The sequence below is a fragment of the Diplotaxodon limnothrissa genome, linkage group LG10 (assembly GCF_057381915.1).
Source record: "Diplotaxodon limnothrissa isolate DT_005_m linkage group LG10, D_limnothrissa_male_GT1.1, whole genome shotgun sequence".
NCBI lineage: Eukaryota > Metazoa > Chordata > Actinopteri > Cichliformes > Cichlidae > Diplotaxodon > Diplotaxodon limnothrissa.
The window spans coordinates 29910310-29926066 of NC_140605.1; the positions used below are offsets into that span (position 1 = coordinate 29910310).

The 15757-nt window shown below is 42.5% G+C and overlaps 1 protein-coding gene across 1 annotated transcript in view; it reads right to left on the reverse strand.

Moving 5' to 3' along the window:
* Positions 1–15757, reverse strand: part of emsy (EMSY transcriptional repressor, BRCA2 interacting) — a 28432-nt gene that overhangs the window by 2692 nt on the left and 9983 nt on the right. Inside the window, exons 13-19 of the mRNA XM_085364088.1 lie at positions 13811–13984; positions 8333–8543; positions 8027–8194; positions 5503–5658; positions 5122–5270; positions 2239–2811; positions 452–856 (exon numbers count right to left, since the gene is read on the reverse strand). Coding sequence (XP_085220214.1) covers positions 452–856; positions 2239–2811; positions 5122–5270; positions 5503–5658; positions 8027–8194; positions 8333–8543; positions 13811–13984 — 1836 coding nt within the window. The remainder of the gene's footprint in view (positions 1–451; positions 857–2238; positions 2812–5121; positions 5271–5502; positions 5659–8026; positions 8195–8332; positions 8544–13810; positions 13985–15757) is intronic.

Here is a 15757-nt window from a genome sequence, read left to right on the forward strand (position 1 = left end):
CTTAGCGTGAGATAAAAACACAGGACCAGCTGCTCCATTAGACGAGCATTTGCAAATAAAATCTGTTGGCATGAAAACCTGATTTAAAAAAGGCGTTTGGCATGGGTGTGTTTGCTTGTGACTGTGCTGAGTTCATTTAAACAAATAATAAATAAAGCCCTGTCTTTGTTGACTCTCTTTAATAGTTGCACATGCTGCCTAATGAAGGATCAGAGGACGGCGTTTATGGTTGTGGTGAAAAATGTTTCAGTTTTGGCTGAAAATCAGCTGCTTAGTTAACCAAGGACTTTTTAAAGTTTATAAGTATCTGATTATCATTATCCACCGTCCATTAAAAAAAACACTTGTGTGCTTTCACTTTGATAACGTGGCCATATCATGTGCTCTTTGTGCAAAAACGTTTATCTGCTGTCTGATTTATCTTCTCAGTAACGTACAGTACAAAACGTACCTCGATGACTTCCAGGTCTTCCTTGCTCCTCTGCGCCGTGAGGCCCTGCAGGCAGCTGAACTGCTGCGGCTTCGAGTGGGAGTGATGCATGGTGGCCCCGGAGCTGCTGATGAACTGGCCCGAGTCCAGCGTGCCGGACACGGCCTGGACCTCCAAAGCTTTCCCCAGAGGGCCGCAATCGCTGGAGGAATCCACCACCATGGGCTCCGTGCTTGGATCGATCTCCGCCTCCATCATGGAGATCTTTAGGATGTCCGACACTGAGGGCTTGTCTCCAGAAGGCCCGGAGCTGGACTCTGGGATCAGTTTGGCAGAAGCCTCCCCGCTGCTGAAGACGGGCGACGAGTGGTGGGAACTGCCAAAGGTAATCTTGGTGACGGTGGCACTCTGCGTGATGATTGGCTGCTGCAGTGACAAATTAGAAGAAGTACTTGTTATTACTGAATTACTACAGCTGACCTCTGGCAGGAGGAGAGACAGTAACTAAAGCAGGTCCTGATAAGAAGATCATAATGAACTGAAATGATAATCAAAGGCACGTATGCAGGCTCTGTACGTGCTACAGCTCAGCCAAAGACAAGATAAGTGTATTTAAAAGTCAGATAGTAGGAAAGCTTGCTGTATGGCTCACAAGCTCCAAATATACAGACACCGAGCTCTTGCTTCAGTCCAACTGTGACAAATGAGCTGATTTGTTATTTGTTCTGGCCACCAATCGGCCTTTGGTTGCCGTGACAGATAACAGAGAGAAGCAGCAGCTGCAGCCAGCATTAGCACAGCCATAAATTAATTTCCCCTTGTTTATCAGTGTGTCACATGAGGGGAAAAAAACAAAAAAAACAAGAGGTTCATTCCATTTGGCTCAAACGTAGGGAAATCCCAGCACCGAAACATGCACTGCTTATTATTAGATGCTGAGAATTACTTGGGAATGCTGTGGATTCCCTTTTGTAGACTCAGGGAAGCTTTTAAGAACAATAATCCAAGTTGGAATTTTGAACATGTCTAGAGGAACGGTGTCAAACTCGTTTTAATTCACGGGCCAAAACCATGAGCCAAAAGTTAAATACACCCTTTGCCACATTTAACTTCATAATGTGTCATTTTTATAACTACTTAGAAATGAACAGGAAGTTTACACATGATATAAAAAGCACATTCCCTTTCTTTACTAGATTCACACCTCCACATTAACATCTACAAAACCACACGTTGGGTTTTCATTAATAATGAAAGTATGTCACATTGTTTAGTGATGTTCAGCATTTAAATTACCTCAGTTTGAACTTTGAATTCACTTCTATTCTTGTATTGGATTACAACGACACCATGCAATTAAAATAGAGAAAGCGGGCTTTGAAGGCTTCATTCTGGGCCCTGACCCACATTTGCCATCGGTGCTCTACAGTGATGTTATTGAAATACTGCTCACCGTTTTTAATAGATGTACAGCAGTTATTTAATGCACTGAGCAGCAAAATGCAGCTGATCTCTTTTGATAAACATAAGGTGTCACTCAAATTGATATCGCCCCCTGGGAGAGTGGGAGATAAAAAGGGGAGGCTGGGTGTAGGCCTCTCCCTTTTATCTCCTAGTCATGGGACTGGATGTATGTGTTTGTGGTCGTGGATCGGGACAGAAGTGAAAATCCACTCACGTGTCACCCTCGACAGGTTTTATCAGGTGACTTAACAGGAAATCATCATGACAAAATAAAAGAGAGAAGCTGTGGGCATCAGCTGCCTCTGGAAATTTACTCCTGGTGAGCAGGTGTAAAATCCACTCACCTGGCTGGAGGCGGTTTTGTCGGTGCTGACGGGGTGGTGTGCCTGCAGCGGAGGAGGGTGGGACATTGAGGTGTGCAGGGGCCGGTGGTGGGATGTGGGGGCCTGCTGGAGCTTCGGGAGCTGTGGCGTCAACATGGGCTTGGTTGGCGTGCTCGGAGTGGCGGCCCTGGCCCCGGCTGGGGTCGGTGCGCTCACAGGTCTGTCTTTAGGGCTCTGGGTTAATGTTTGGGGTTTGGGCTGACTCTGCTCTCGTAGCTTGGGGATTTTCTTAGTCAGAAGAGGAGTAGAAGGGAAGGTGGTGGAGGAAGAGGAAGGCTGGCTGATCTGAGGTTTGCTCTGCAGCTGCGGTGGCGTCTGCTGGGTGGACGTGGAGGTGGAAGGGTGCCGGCTCTGCTCGGCCTCAGCCTGGCTCAAAGGCGGCGGCTGAGCGCTTGCAGAGTGGGCGGGTTGCTTGGTGGGTTCTGAAGCTGGTTGGGTGGAGCGGTAGAACAAGCCTGTCTGGGGGTCCAAAGTGTCTCCTTCCAACTCTCCCGCCTCTAATACAGCCTCAGGTTTACCATGACTGTCAGAGTGCTGGAAAAAAGACACATACATGACGCTGTTAACGGTCAGCAGGACAAAAATACGACACAGGAGAATTTTATGGAGAAAAGACTGTACAGAAAGATGGACGTAGCCATTGCTCATCCAATTGATTTGCGCTGTATTGTTTTTTCCATCTTGACTTTTTGAAACAAGATGCACCATTGAAGTGTGGCTCTGACTGAGAAACGAGGAGCACTGTGCACTGATACATAGTGACCTGACAATCAAAAGGTAGACCTGCCCTAAAGCGTTCCCTGCTGTATCATTCCTCTGGAGGCTAACGAGAACCTAACCCATTTACTAAATTCATTCATGTTGCATTCAAAAAGGCTTGAAAGTAGCAACTGAGCCCATAAACTAATCCGGAAAATGTTTTCCGAGGTCTTGGATGAAGTAGGGCTGTTATTTTCCATGCACAGGAGGACAGATACGATTTTTTTTTAAGATAAGAGCAATATTGGAATATGTCAATTAACTAACTGAGCATTTTATGGCTTACAGTGTTTTCTGAAAACCGTAAGTAGTGACCAAAAGACGATACTAATATTAATGAGTGTTTTTAAGTTGATTTTAAAGATTAGGCACAAGAATATTGATAAATCATTAATTTGTAGAGGTGGGAATCACCATATATCCCACGATGCGATATTATCACGATACTTAACGCACGATACGATATTATTGCAATTTTTAAAAATATTTTGCGATATTCAGATTCTGTACATAAAGGTAAACTTTATCAATATTCATTTTATCTAATATCAAAGTCTCACACTCAGTCTTTCTCTCATTTCAGTCAGTTTTATTGTTGACAAACTGAACGGTTTGTATTACAGTCTAGTCCAACTTAACTGAATGCATCCATCTGGTACAATTATAGCTATTCTGAACTATGCAATTTATGATAACTATGCAGCCCATTCAGCAACTGAAGAATTTGACAGTAAATTAAAACAAAATATAATTTTACATTAAATAAAAAAGTTTTAAACTTAATTTAAATAAAACATGTCTTAAATTAAAATAAGTAAACGGTCATGTTTATTGCTGCCAAAAAAAAAGTTAAACACATTTGGACAGTGAAGGAATGTCAGGATTCTTGCTCAGAAAAAAGAGCTGATCCAAATGCTCTGAATTCTGATTTCTGCTGTCCCTGTATCGATACATTATTAGCAAACAAAATATCACAATACTACACAGTATCGATTTTTTCCCCCACCCCTATTAATTTGTGCGTGGAATGTTCATACACATTATGCATAGATGGGCCAATGTCCTGTGGAGAGACAAGACTGATGTGGAGATGTTTGGCCATAATCCATAGCACCGTGTTTGCGGAAAAACAGACGCTGCACATCAGCACAAACACTGCATACCAACTGTCAGCACGGCAGAGGATGGCTTATTGATTTGGGTTTGTTTCACAGCCACAGGACCTGGGCACCTTGCAGCCACTGAGTAAGGTATGCATGAAGCCATCTGTTTGACACTTCAAGCTTGGATCATGTAACAGGACCGTGATTCCAAGCACAGCAGGAAATCTACAAGACAAAGTCCAGACCTCAATCTGATGGTAAAGCTGTGGCAGAACCTTAAGAGAGCTGTGCACAACTGAATGATCAGTGAACTGAAGCAACTTTGTAAAGAAGAGTGGGCCAAATTTCTCCACAATGATGTGAGACAAAGTAACGCACTGATAGAAGTCATACAGAAAACAGCAACTCATGTTATTGCTGCTAAAGGTGGACCTACAAGCTACTGAATCACGTGGATTAATTAGATTTTCACAGGAAGTCCATAAAGGGGATGTTTATTTAATTTAAAAGGTTCTCTGTGCAACATTAAAAAACCCATCAAACTCAACTGTTTGTTTTTATACTTTTTCAAAAGCTGAAGACGCTGCACTTTGTGGCAACTTGCTCTCGGTTTCTGTCCTCTGACACCAAACAATTGTTTAAAAAAAACAAACAAACATGGAAACCAAGACAATAACTGCAATATAAATAAGAAAAAAAACTGCACTGCCATGCTTTCACAAAGAACAAGAGAAAAATTCCCAGGAAGCATTTTGTCTCCGGTGGTAATCCACCAAACCAGATGAAAGGTTTGCATTGAAACTACTACTTTCACGCAGAGAAACCGTTCCCGTGAAAGCAGTTTACACCAGTTTTCTGTGGATCGGAGAGGAGCTCAGATATATTTGTAGAACAAATGACACAAGGTTTGACCCGTTTCTCTGCAACACATTTATACATTGATATTTATTTTGTACCCTTAAGACCAAAGTCCAACCCTCACCACGTGTGACGCTGGAGCCGCAGAGGAGACAGCAGCAGGTTTGGTTACCACAGCAACTGTGCTTGTTTTATATGGCTTCCCCAGCTGCTGACTGGAGGACATAACCACCTCTTCATCCTGCGAGGGCACTCCCACTCTGGTGGCTTTTCCTGCAGTGAAATTAGTCATTCTGTCAGATGATGAGGTATTAAAAGTAGTAGTGGGTTTCACACACACACTTCAGCTTCCGTCACTAAATGACCTAAAAAGGAGAACCATGTTTCACAAGCTGCCCACTGCGAGGTTTTAGTTTGAACTGTATTTCATTCCACTGAAATCATGACTGGCACCAAAAACAGGAACTGCAAAGTGCTGAATATGAAGCATGATGGAGAGGACTACCTCCTGCGACGTATTCAGCGGTGGGTTCAGCCTCTGAGGTAGAGGGTTTGGGGGATTCAGGGCTGGGCTTCTTCTCCTGGGCCAACTGGATGGGCACAGCCATCTGGCTAAGGTCGATGGTGTGCTGCCTGGGTTTGGATTCTCCCTTTTCCTTCACTGTCAAGACGAACAACAGTGAAATTCAGCATCATTTACCAATTCAGTCATGTTTACAGCTCATATTCACTGTTAACTTCATCTGATTATTTCCAACTTGTGCTCGACGTTAGGCCCGAGCGAGGGCTAGCAGACAGAAACTGTTCCTATAAATGTGCATTTAAAGTTTCAGGGTTTTTTGGCACCATGCCTGTATACGCCGGGGTTAGAGCGCCAACTTTCTCTCTGAGCAATCACCTTAGTTTTAAATCCAGCTGATTTTTGTTTTTGACACTTGAACGGAAAGTTCTGTTTGCCTGCATAATCCAGATTTCAGTGGTGCAGACCAGCTGCTTGACTTATTTGGCTCGAGCGTCTCAGTAAATAGCATAGTTTAGTAACACTAAAGCAGATAAAGCAAGTGTTAGCTTGACTAACTGTAGGCTATATTTAGACTTGCTGAGAGAGCTGCTAAGCACCACAAAATACAGCCTACACTCAAACTGACACTTTTAAATTGGCTAAAACACATTTTGACGCATAACTTCATAACAGCAGTGTGTTTAACATCTGTGTCTGCGGCATGTAGTGATTCTCCCCTTCACTCTTAACCTGGAAGAAGTGAGCAGCGAGTGGGCGAAAGTTCCAGCGCACTGGTTACCTGTTTGCAAAGTCACAGGTGGAGAAACTTATAACTGCTAATAAAGCTGGGAGGCAGTCTTGTTTCCGTAGAAATGCAAAAAAACAAAAGAAAAACCCCTAAAAAACCCAATGATAACATTGTAAATAGCATGTTCATGATACGGTACACCTTTGAGGTCTGGTGTACCATTTGCCACGAGAAGCTCTTTGTTATCACAGATATAATTTGTGTTTTGATTGTTGAATCCAAGCTAACACGGAGGCGTGGACAGGAAACTACAGAAAGTCGCTGAACCGCAAACAGGCATCTTGTAAAACAGGTTAAGTTGACTGTGTGGAAACCCTTTTTATAGAAACGTAATCAAAGCACAATAGTTTCTTTACTCGGTGGTGTGCAACTCTTTTTGCTGACTAGCTAAAAACCGTGGAGGCTCCATGAACGTGCATTTCACTTAAGCGTTTCAAAAGTAAGTAAAGGTTGACTGCCACATCGGTTTTGGAACAGCTGGAACAAATTAAAACCGTTTCTTATAATAAGGAAGATCTGCTTTCCTGGCAGAATCGGGGGGAAACAACAACAAAATAATTACGATAAATATCTGTGTTTTTTCTGTGAATCACATCTCAGGTTTTTTTTCGTAACAGGGAAGTTATATTAGATCTCAGAGATATATACAATTAAAACTCCATAAAGCACTTTTAATGTGCATACAGACGAAAAAAAAAAAAAAAAGCAAATTGGGGGATTATACCCCTGAGCTGCTGGGCTTTTAATTTGAAACATATGTGCAGGAAGTGTTGAGTTACACTGTCTCCTCTTAAAAAAAAAATCCAAACAAACTGCAAAGTAAAACCAGAATTGGGATAAATGAATATGTGAGACCAATATTAACGATAAATTGAGCACCAGAGCGACGAGTACGGCAGTTTTTGGACCGCTATGCTGCAGAAATATACTCTATAAACTCAAATATGATACTATGACCTAAAACAGATGCCTTTAACCCTCCGAGGTCTAAAAAAAAACACCCCCCCCCCCAAAAAAAAAAAAACAAGACATCATCCAAACACAGGGTTAGGTTAGATTAAGGTTACTTCTTTGCCGATAATTTGGACCTCATTTCGTTAATGTGATCTCATTTTAAAAACATACAAAAAGCTCGTTGTCTCCAGTTCATGACAGCTTTATAAAAATTTATGTATTTTGAGTATTAACGCTCTAAAGAGTTTTACAGACAGCACTGGGTATTACCTTCATTATGGATCAGGTTTTGCGCACTAAACAGCAATTACCTCTTTGGGAATTTTCACTCACAGCCAGATAAATGCTATCGGCTGCTCCGCCGTGCCGCTAATGTGAGTATTTAAATATTTTAAAAAAATTCCCACCTTCAAATATTCCATGGGAAACCTTTACCTTTGCATTTGCTTACATCAGTCCTGTTCCACAGGTCTACCATCCAATGAGCTCAGTATCTAAGCAAAGCCTCGAGCACGAAATGCATAATTACTGTTGGCCAGCAGCTCTTTGTGCTTCAGCAGTTTCAGGAATGTGTTGAAAATTAGTTTGACACTTGAGGCGAACACCTCCTGTGTTTGTATTTCTGATGAAGCTGAAGCATTCGAGCTGTTTTTTTCGAGCTCCTCTGAACTCTGCTGAATCAGCATGTGCACTGGTGGTAAACCCCCACCTCTCCTCTCCTCTTCCTGTGACACCTGCAGCTTTTTCTGTGACGTGATGGCTCACCTGATATCTGCTGAAGTTCAAGAAGAGCTTTTATGGTGGAAGTGGCCGACTGGGATTCCCCGCCAGATACCTCCTGGTAGATGATGGTGGGGCTGGACTCCACAGCTACTTCCTGCTCAGTCCAATCCTGCTCTCTGGAGGACACCACGTGCACTACAGGCTGCGCTTCTGAGGAGCGGACAGTTTTTGTTTTTTTAAACCAGCGGTTACACATCACATTTCAGTCAACAATCCTGAGGCAAACACCACAGAAGCAGTAGTTTATCTCCAATCTCTGCGTCATGGGAAAAGTAAAGGGAGGCATACCTTGAGCGCTGCCCTGGGAAGCCTCGCTGACTAAGCTGCTGGCCTCTGCGAGGCTGCCGGCATCATCCTTTGTGGCCCCGTCCTGGCCTGGGGTCTGACCCTGACTCAGTTCGGCGGAGCGGGTCACCTGCTGCAGCGTCTCAGTGACCAGCTGCCGGGTCTGCTCGCTCACCACCGCTGTCTGGAAGACCGGCTTCGGTTTGATGAGAACCTGCAGGAAACCAGAGGAGCATACAGTGTCCTGAAAGCTGTTGACTGGTGTATGCTCCTCATTATACTTGATAAGGAACTATAGTCCTAATGAGTGAAAACACAAGCCTGAAAGCAAGCGTTTGCCTCTGTAACCTCCTGTTGTGGCAGGCCAGATGTTTCAATATCCGTTCAGACTTCCACTACTTTCCATCTTTCTTTCCATCTCTCTCTCTTCCTCCACGCAGTCGGTCACAACGAGTCTTTCAATGTTAACATTTTACAATCTTTTCACTCACTTTTTTATATCAATAACACATCAAAGGTCAAACCAGAATGTCGACACACATTTTTATTGATCTGCACTAAACAACCTCTTTATCACCTGGCTTGTTATCACTTCTTCTTTTTACTTTATTGTAACACAAGAGCACTTTTGATGCCATTTTTGCATCATGACGCCTGTGATTTCTTGGCTGCTGTTGTGTGGGATGTGTTCTGCTTTGCACTAAGCCTTACTGGGATGTAACTGCCTCCATCGCCCTAATCAAACGCTTTTACGCAGTTTTTCTGTTTTTTAATAATAATAATAATAATAATAATAATAATAATAATAATGGATTGCATTTATACAGCGCTTTTTGAGACCCTCAAAGCGCTTTACAATTCCATGATTCATTCACACACTGGTGAAGGCAAGCTACAGTTGTAGCCACAGCTGCCCTGGGGCAGACTGACAGAAGCGAGGCTGCCATATCGCGCCATCGGCCCCTCTGGCCAACACCAGTAGGCGGTAGGTGAAGTGTCTTGCACACGGACACAACGACCGAGACTGTCCGAGCCGGGGCTCGAACCGGCAACCTTCCGATTACAAGACGAACTACCAACTCTTGAACCATGATCGCCCTTTTTTTGTTTTTTTTTGTTTTTTTACGTAAGACAACATTCGATCAGGGATGTTTTGCTTCCACGAGCGTCTCTAGCTTGCTTGCCACCATCCTCGCACACCATCAGTGAGCTTCACCTGACTGAACCCGTCAGGGCTCCTTTTCTTTATATGTTACACTGTAATAACTCCCACTGTCTGGCATCTGTTTGAACAGAGTCACCTTCGGCTGAACTTTTATAAATGATATAGAATTTGCCTCTCTGTGGGAAATGGAAAATTAGGTTAAGTACACAGTGACTCAGTGGTTCCTCAGTAGCATTCAGGAACCATAGGCCCATGTTGCAAATCTGCTGCGTCACAATTGTGTAAAGATTTGTGCGCAAGATCTGACGTGTTAGGCGTTGTTCCTACGACGTCATTATTAATGCTTTTCATGGGTTCTTATTACAAAAGGCTCAAGTTATGTCATAGCTTTGCATGTTCCAGGAAGAATACTACTTCCCCTTAATATGGCCTCAAAATAATGCACAACTAATGTGATAACGTAGGCAAAGCAGTTGTGTCATGTAGTAGTCCGCAGACGAGACAGCCTTGAGTTATTTTTGAAAAGGTAGATTTCTGAAAACTAATACTAGACTAATTGAAATAAAATAAGTCAAACCTGACTTTTCGGTGCTTTTTGACGGGACATAAATTCCAATCTCCCAGGTGAAAGGAACCCACAAATCCACCACAACCTGTTAAACTGATTCAAATCTTTGCATCGTGGCGTTTACGTTTTTCCCTTAAAGCTGGCCTTGGAACCACATCATCATACGTGAGCACCAGATGCATCACACACGCACAACATCTACCAGGGATAGCCCTCCTGGAAGAATCCTGTCATTTATATTCTCTCATTAAAAGGGAGACTCCTTTGCAGTTTTATTACAAAACTAAACACAGAGGACAGGATTTCCTTGAACCGGTGCAGAGAAACGGAGACGGATTGGCATGAGAATAAAACTGGCCACCTTTAACATAGTTTACTGTGTGCACAAATGGAGAAACACAACTGTGTGGGTGCAACTCTCACTGCTTATGTGCAGACACACTGTTGCTGCTGCCAGGAAGTGCTTCCTTCCCTCTTAATGGTAACAAGAGATGGCTACACCAGCGAGTGCACCATTGGTCAAGCCATCCTCATCTTTACAGTTCTTCTAAGGCTTCTCGGTTGTTGTTACAAGTGTAACCCTGGTTAAGGATAATAATAATAATAACATGTATAAAGATATAGTAGATTCTTTTTTAATTTTTTTATACTTCAGATTTATTTGTGTTGTGTAGTCCAATGGCGAGTAAAATGTTCCAAAATATGTGCACCATCTAAAGAGTCTGTTCTGAATGACAATGAAGTGGCTATTTTATGTAGTGGGCTAATAACAGCCTCCATAGCCAGCTTAATGTTTGGGGGATCCCCCCTCAAGAAAAGAGAAATTCTAAAAACTTTTTTTGCAAATAAACAATAACATAAAATATCTGATGGCGAGGCCTGATAAAAAAAATTTAACAAAAAACCCAGAGAGCGTGCAGCTCTTAAATGTCCCATAAGGCTAATTTGTCGTTAGTGACACAATAAAGTTCACTTTATAAATAAAGCACAGCTTTGCCTCGAGTCAGACGGCTTATCGGAGGCAGCAAGTTGCTTCTTATCAAACATTTTACAGCGGAGTTAGTCGGAAGACGTTATTTAGACTACGAGTTTCTTACTCATGAACGCTGACATTAGCTGAGTCATTTTTCCGTCTGCTTCAGCGGCTGCTGAGTAACTAGGTCATAAACGTCGAAACTGACTGCTTGAGAAAAACAGTTTAAATATTACAGAAACTGGAAACAAACTTTGGTAAACAGGTGTCATGTTCGTCACTGGAAAAGAGAAAAGAGACGCTGGTATTTAAGCCAGTTAAGAAAATGTGGCAATTAGTGGTTTCACTCCAACTGCACAGCAGATTAGCACTGTGGGTGTTTAACTCGGTAACTACAGTACTCATTACTCACTGACCACAGTTTCCCCTCGATGACTAAAAACGAACCTTGAATTCTGAATTTAGACCTTTTTTTTGAGAAGTCTGATATTGAAACAATGACAAAGTATTTGTGAATCAATCTGAAAAAGACAAAGAAAAAAAAATCTGCAGAACTTGTGATTTATGTTTTTGTTATTAGAGAGATATTTTTAACACTGTGTGGCTGACAGCTCGTGTTTTCATTAACCCTTCACTCTAACTTTGTGTGTTTGCAGCACAAAACGACCTGGAAACCAGCGTAGTGGGACTTACCCTCTCAGAATATTTCTGACAATTTTATCTTGAATTCAAATTCCCCCAAAAGGTCTTGAAATATCAGGCGGAGGCTGCAGGCTTTAGTCTGAACAACCTTTTTGTGGGTGTTTCTTCTTAAATTACTATATATGCTTTCGCTAGTCATTTAACATCTGTCAGAAATCTAAGAATTTCTCCAGAAGTTTTCAAAAATAGACAAAATAAAACCCCCCTAGGAACTGAAAGAGGTCAACGACAGTGGCAAAAAACAAATTAGAGCTCAGGAGATACTAATAGCATACAAAATACAAAAAGTCCACTGGCCACAATACCTGTGTCACCTCACTCTGCAGTTCCCCTCTGGTGAGCTTTAGCCTCTTTCAGCTCACTGTTTTGGCTTTTACAACCTCCAGTTTGAATTCAGGCTCAGCTAAAGTCACATTACACACAGATTCAACAAGTTGCTCCCTCGGAGATAATGGTCCATATTGGCATGACAGCATCACACAGTTGCTGCACATCCTGCTGCACCAGATCCCAAAGGTTCTCTAGTGGAGTGAAATCTGGTGACTGTGGAGGCCATTTGAGGACAGTGAACTCATTGTCATGTTCAAGAAACAAGATGATCTGAGCTTTGTGACATCCTGCTGGACGCAACAACACTCAGGCTGTGGTGTTCAAAATGTTCAGCAGAAAGTCTGACCCCCCCACAGCATTACACCAGCATCAAGAGCAGCTCTGAGCCTTTGATAGAAAGTGGGACTTAACCATGCTTTAATGTTATTTGTGTACTGCCCAATAAATTCTGACCCTACAATCCAAATTGCAGCAGAAATTGAGACCAGGCAATGTTTTTCCAATTGTGTACTGTCCAATTTTGCTGAGCCTGTGCGAACTGTAACCTGAATTTTCTGTTTTCAGATGTCAGGTGATCTTCTGCTGCTGTAGCCCACCTGCTCTTCTGCATACCTTGTTTGTAACAACTGATTATTTGAGTAACTGTTGCCTTCCTATCAGCCTGAAGCAGTCTGGCCATTCTCCACAGACCTCTGACCTCAACAAGGCACGGCCACTGACAAGATATGTTCTCTTTTTCCAAGAGAATCCAAGTAGATCAGCAGTTTATGGACTGCTCAGATGAGCCCATCTGGCACTGACAATCATGTCACTTAAATCACTTGTCTTCCTCAGTCTGATGCTCAATTTAAACCACATCCCTACATGCACTGAGTTGCTGCCGTCTGACTGGATGATTAGAGATGTCCACTAAAAAGCAATAGAACAAGTGTACCTATTAAAGTGGCCCATAAGTATGTTCTTGGTGAAAAAAGTAATGAAACATCGAAAGGTTTTTAATTACTGTGGGGAAAAAAAAAATCAGTGGACACAATTTGTGGGTCACATCTTTCAACTGACGCATCTGCCTCCCTGTTTCTCTGTGTGTGCTTGATGTCCAGACACGTATCCCTTTTGATAACACGATCAACTTAAGGGCGATAACATGTCAGTGTTGTGGTTACAGCTCGTTGCTGTGCTCAGACAATTGGCTAATGCAGGTATAATACAGCAGGCCAGAAACATGATCATGTCACAATGCAGTCTGCAGCTGTTTGACCAACAGCAGCAGATCAAATAACTACCACAGCATTCAGCTCTGTGTGATAAGGGGAAGTTGAGGGAGAAACAGGAAAGGTAAGTGTTAAAGCTCCTGCTATACATCTGCCTATAGAACAAGGGGATTTTTTCCCCTTCTGCTTAAGTAGCTGTACATTGATTTTAAATAACCACATCTCACTTCTCTGGAAACATCCAGCGCAGGTGACTGACCTACTGAGCTCCATGAAAAGCACTCTTCTCCTTCTTGAGCAGATCTGTTCCCATTTTCAGAGGAAGAAACCCATACCCATTACTCTTAAGATAAACATGGCTCTTCCTGCACTTATATCACATGACCCTTGCGGTTACTTGTCAGTCAAAAGGTCACATGATTATCCACCCGATGTTTGTCATGTGATAACCTCAGCGGGCTGCGGTCAACCAGTTTGTATATTTACATTTTATTAAACAAATATGGTGGGAAAAAAAACCAACACGTCTCACCTGCGTCTTGCCCTGCTGCCCGTAAACGATCTTGGTCGGGATGATTTTGGTGGCGGTGGCCTGGGACCCGGAGCTCATGCCTTTGGGCTGGGTGACGATCATTTTAGTGATGGGTCTGGAGGCGGTGATGATTGCAGGTTTGGTCCCCTGAACTGCCTGAAGGCCCTTTTCCCCCTGCAGCATACGCAGCAAGCTCATTAGGATTCTTTTTAGCCAAATTCAAATTAAAAACAAAACAAAACAAAAAAACGAATAAAACTGAATAAAAGAAAAAGAAGCACGAATTGCAAGAAACCTAATTTAAAACATAAATTTGTGGGAACCCATACTCACTGACCAAATCTGGTGGGAACTATAGACTTCCAACCTCCCCCACCGTTTCCACTAATTTCACCACTGAGTCAATCCCCATAGACTCCCACATTACAATTCCCAACTTTAAAGATCAAACTGTTTACAGTCACGCACAAAAACATGTTTTTTGGTCTCTATAGATAGGTTCCCCCTTCACAATAACTGTACAGGGGTTGAAATTTCTTTTAGAACTCATGTACTTGGATGAGGTTTAACATTAGCAGGGCAGCCATAGGCAGCTGTTCAAACACTGAACCTCCCGACTGTTCGTTGCCTGTTGATGTTTTTTTTTTTTTTGCAGTTTTCTGACAAATAACATGACCTGTTGTGAGCACAGCCCATACAAAAAGTTTGTACTTCTGACTTGGTGACTGAAATTCAAATTTTTCCCATGACAGATTTGTCCGTCTAAGGATTGCAGCCATTCAACCATTGCTAGCGTTAGTTAACGTTACACATGGGTAACTTCAAAAGACCAACAAGGCAGCAGCCAAAAGGCCAGGAACCACTGTCTTTCATATGTGTCGCGGATAATTACAACAAAATAAAATGACACGACCAAGGCAAAAACTGTGGTATTTTGTAAATATAATAATAAACGCAAATTCACTGTGTAATTGTGTAACAGCGTCCTCCTGAAATGCCCCAATAACATTGAGAGTAACATCCTCCTCTCTGCCCCTTAATGGTCTCTGGTCGCTATGGTAACACGCAAATATTTCTTTCAAAATAAGACGCAAAACTACAACACGGGAAAAGACCCAGAGAAACCGAGTTAATGATAAAAACTCTGAAAACCATAAACTTCACACCCGAGCCTCAACTCTCGCGGCTGGTACCAAACAGCTCATGGTCCGGTACCGGCCCGTGGCCCAGGGTTGGGGACCGCTGATATAAAACATCTGAAATAATTACAATGGTCATTACATTTTCAGAAATATTGACCTCTAACCTTCACCTTGAGGTTGAGGTCACAGAAATTCAAACTCATCAGCCATTTTTAGACGACACACCTATGGTACTGTTTTGAAAATCCTACTTTGCCTTGTTCTCGAGTTATCCAGTACAATGACCAAAGTGGCTAAAGATGTCTAATAGAGGTTTAGTTTCTGAAGATCACCATTAGCTGCAGAAACGCAGCAGCTATTCTTCCTGTGGTCGCAGATCTTTGCATTTTGACAATGCATCATAAGACACACACTTAAACCATATAACTGACACGTCTACTCACATTCTTCATAAACTATTTAGGTAGAGCAAAAGCAAGCTAGCTTTGCTACAATATCTGAATCTGAAGCAGGACGCAGTGACTTAAAGTAAAGAACTGGGCTTGTAAATCTGAGTGGTGAAAGTGAAAGAAGCAGTGAACTGGTGGGCCCGGGGATCAGGCTGTGGTCAGCTGTCAGGTGTAAATATGTGAACATGATGAGGGATTTCCTGAAAATTCCCCTGAATTAATAAAGTTAAATCTGTCAAAGACTTTATAAATAATGAGGTAAAAACACAGCAGGCTTAATATTTTGAAAGCAAACACAAACTAATTACAGCCGGGAAGTCCGCATGATTTCCCCAATAACCAGTTCTGCACTACAC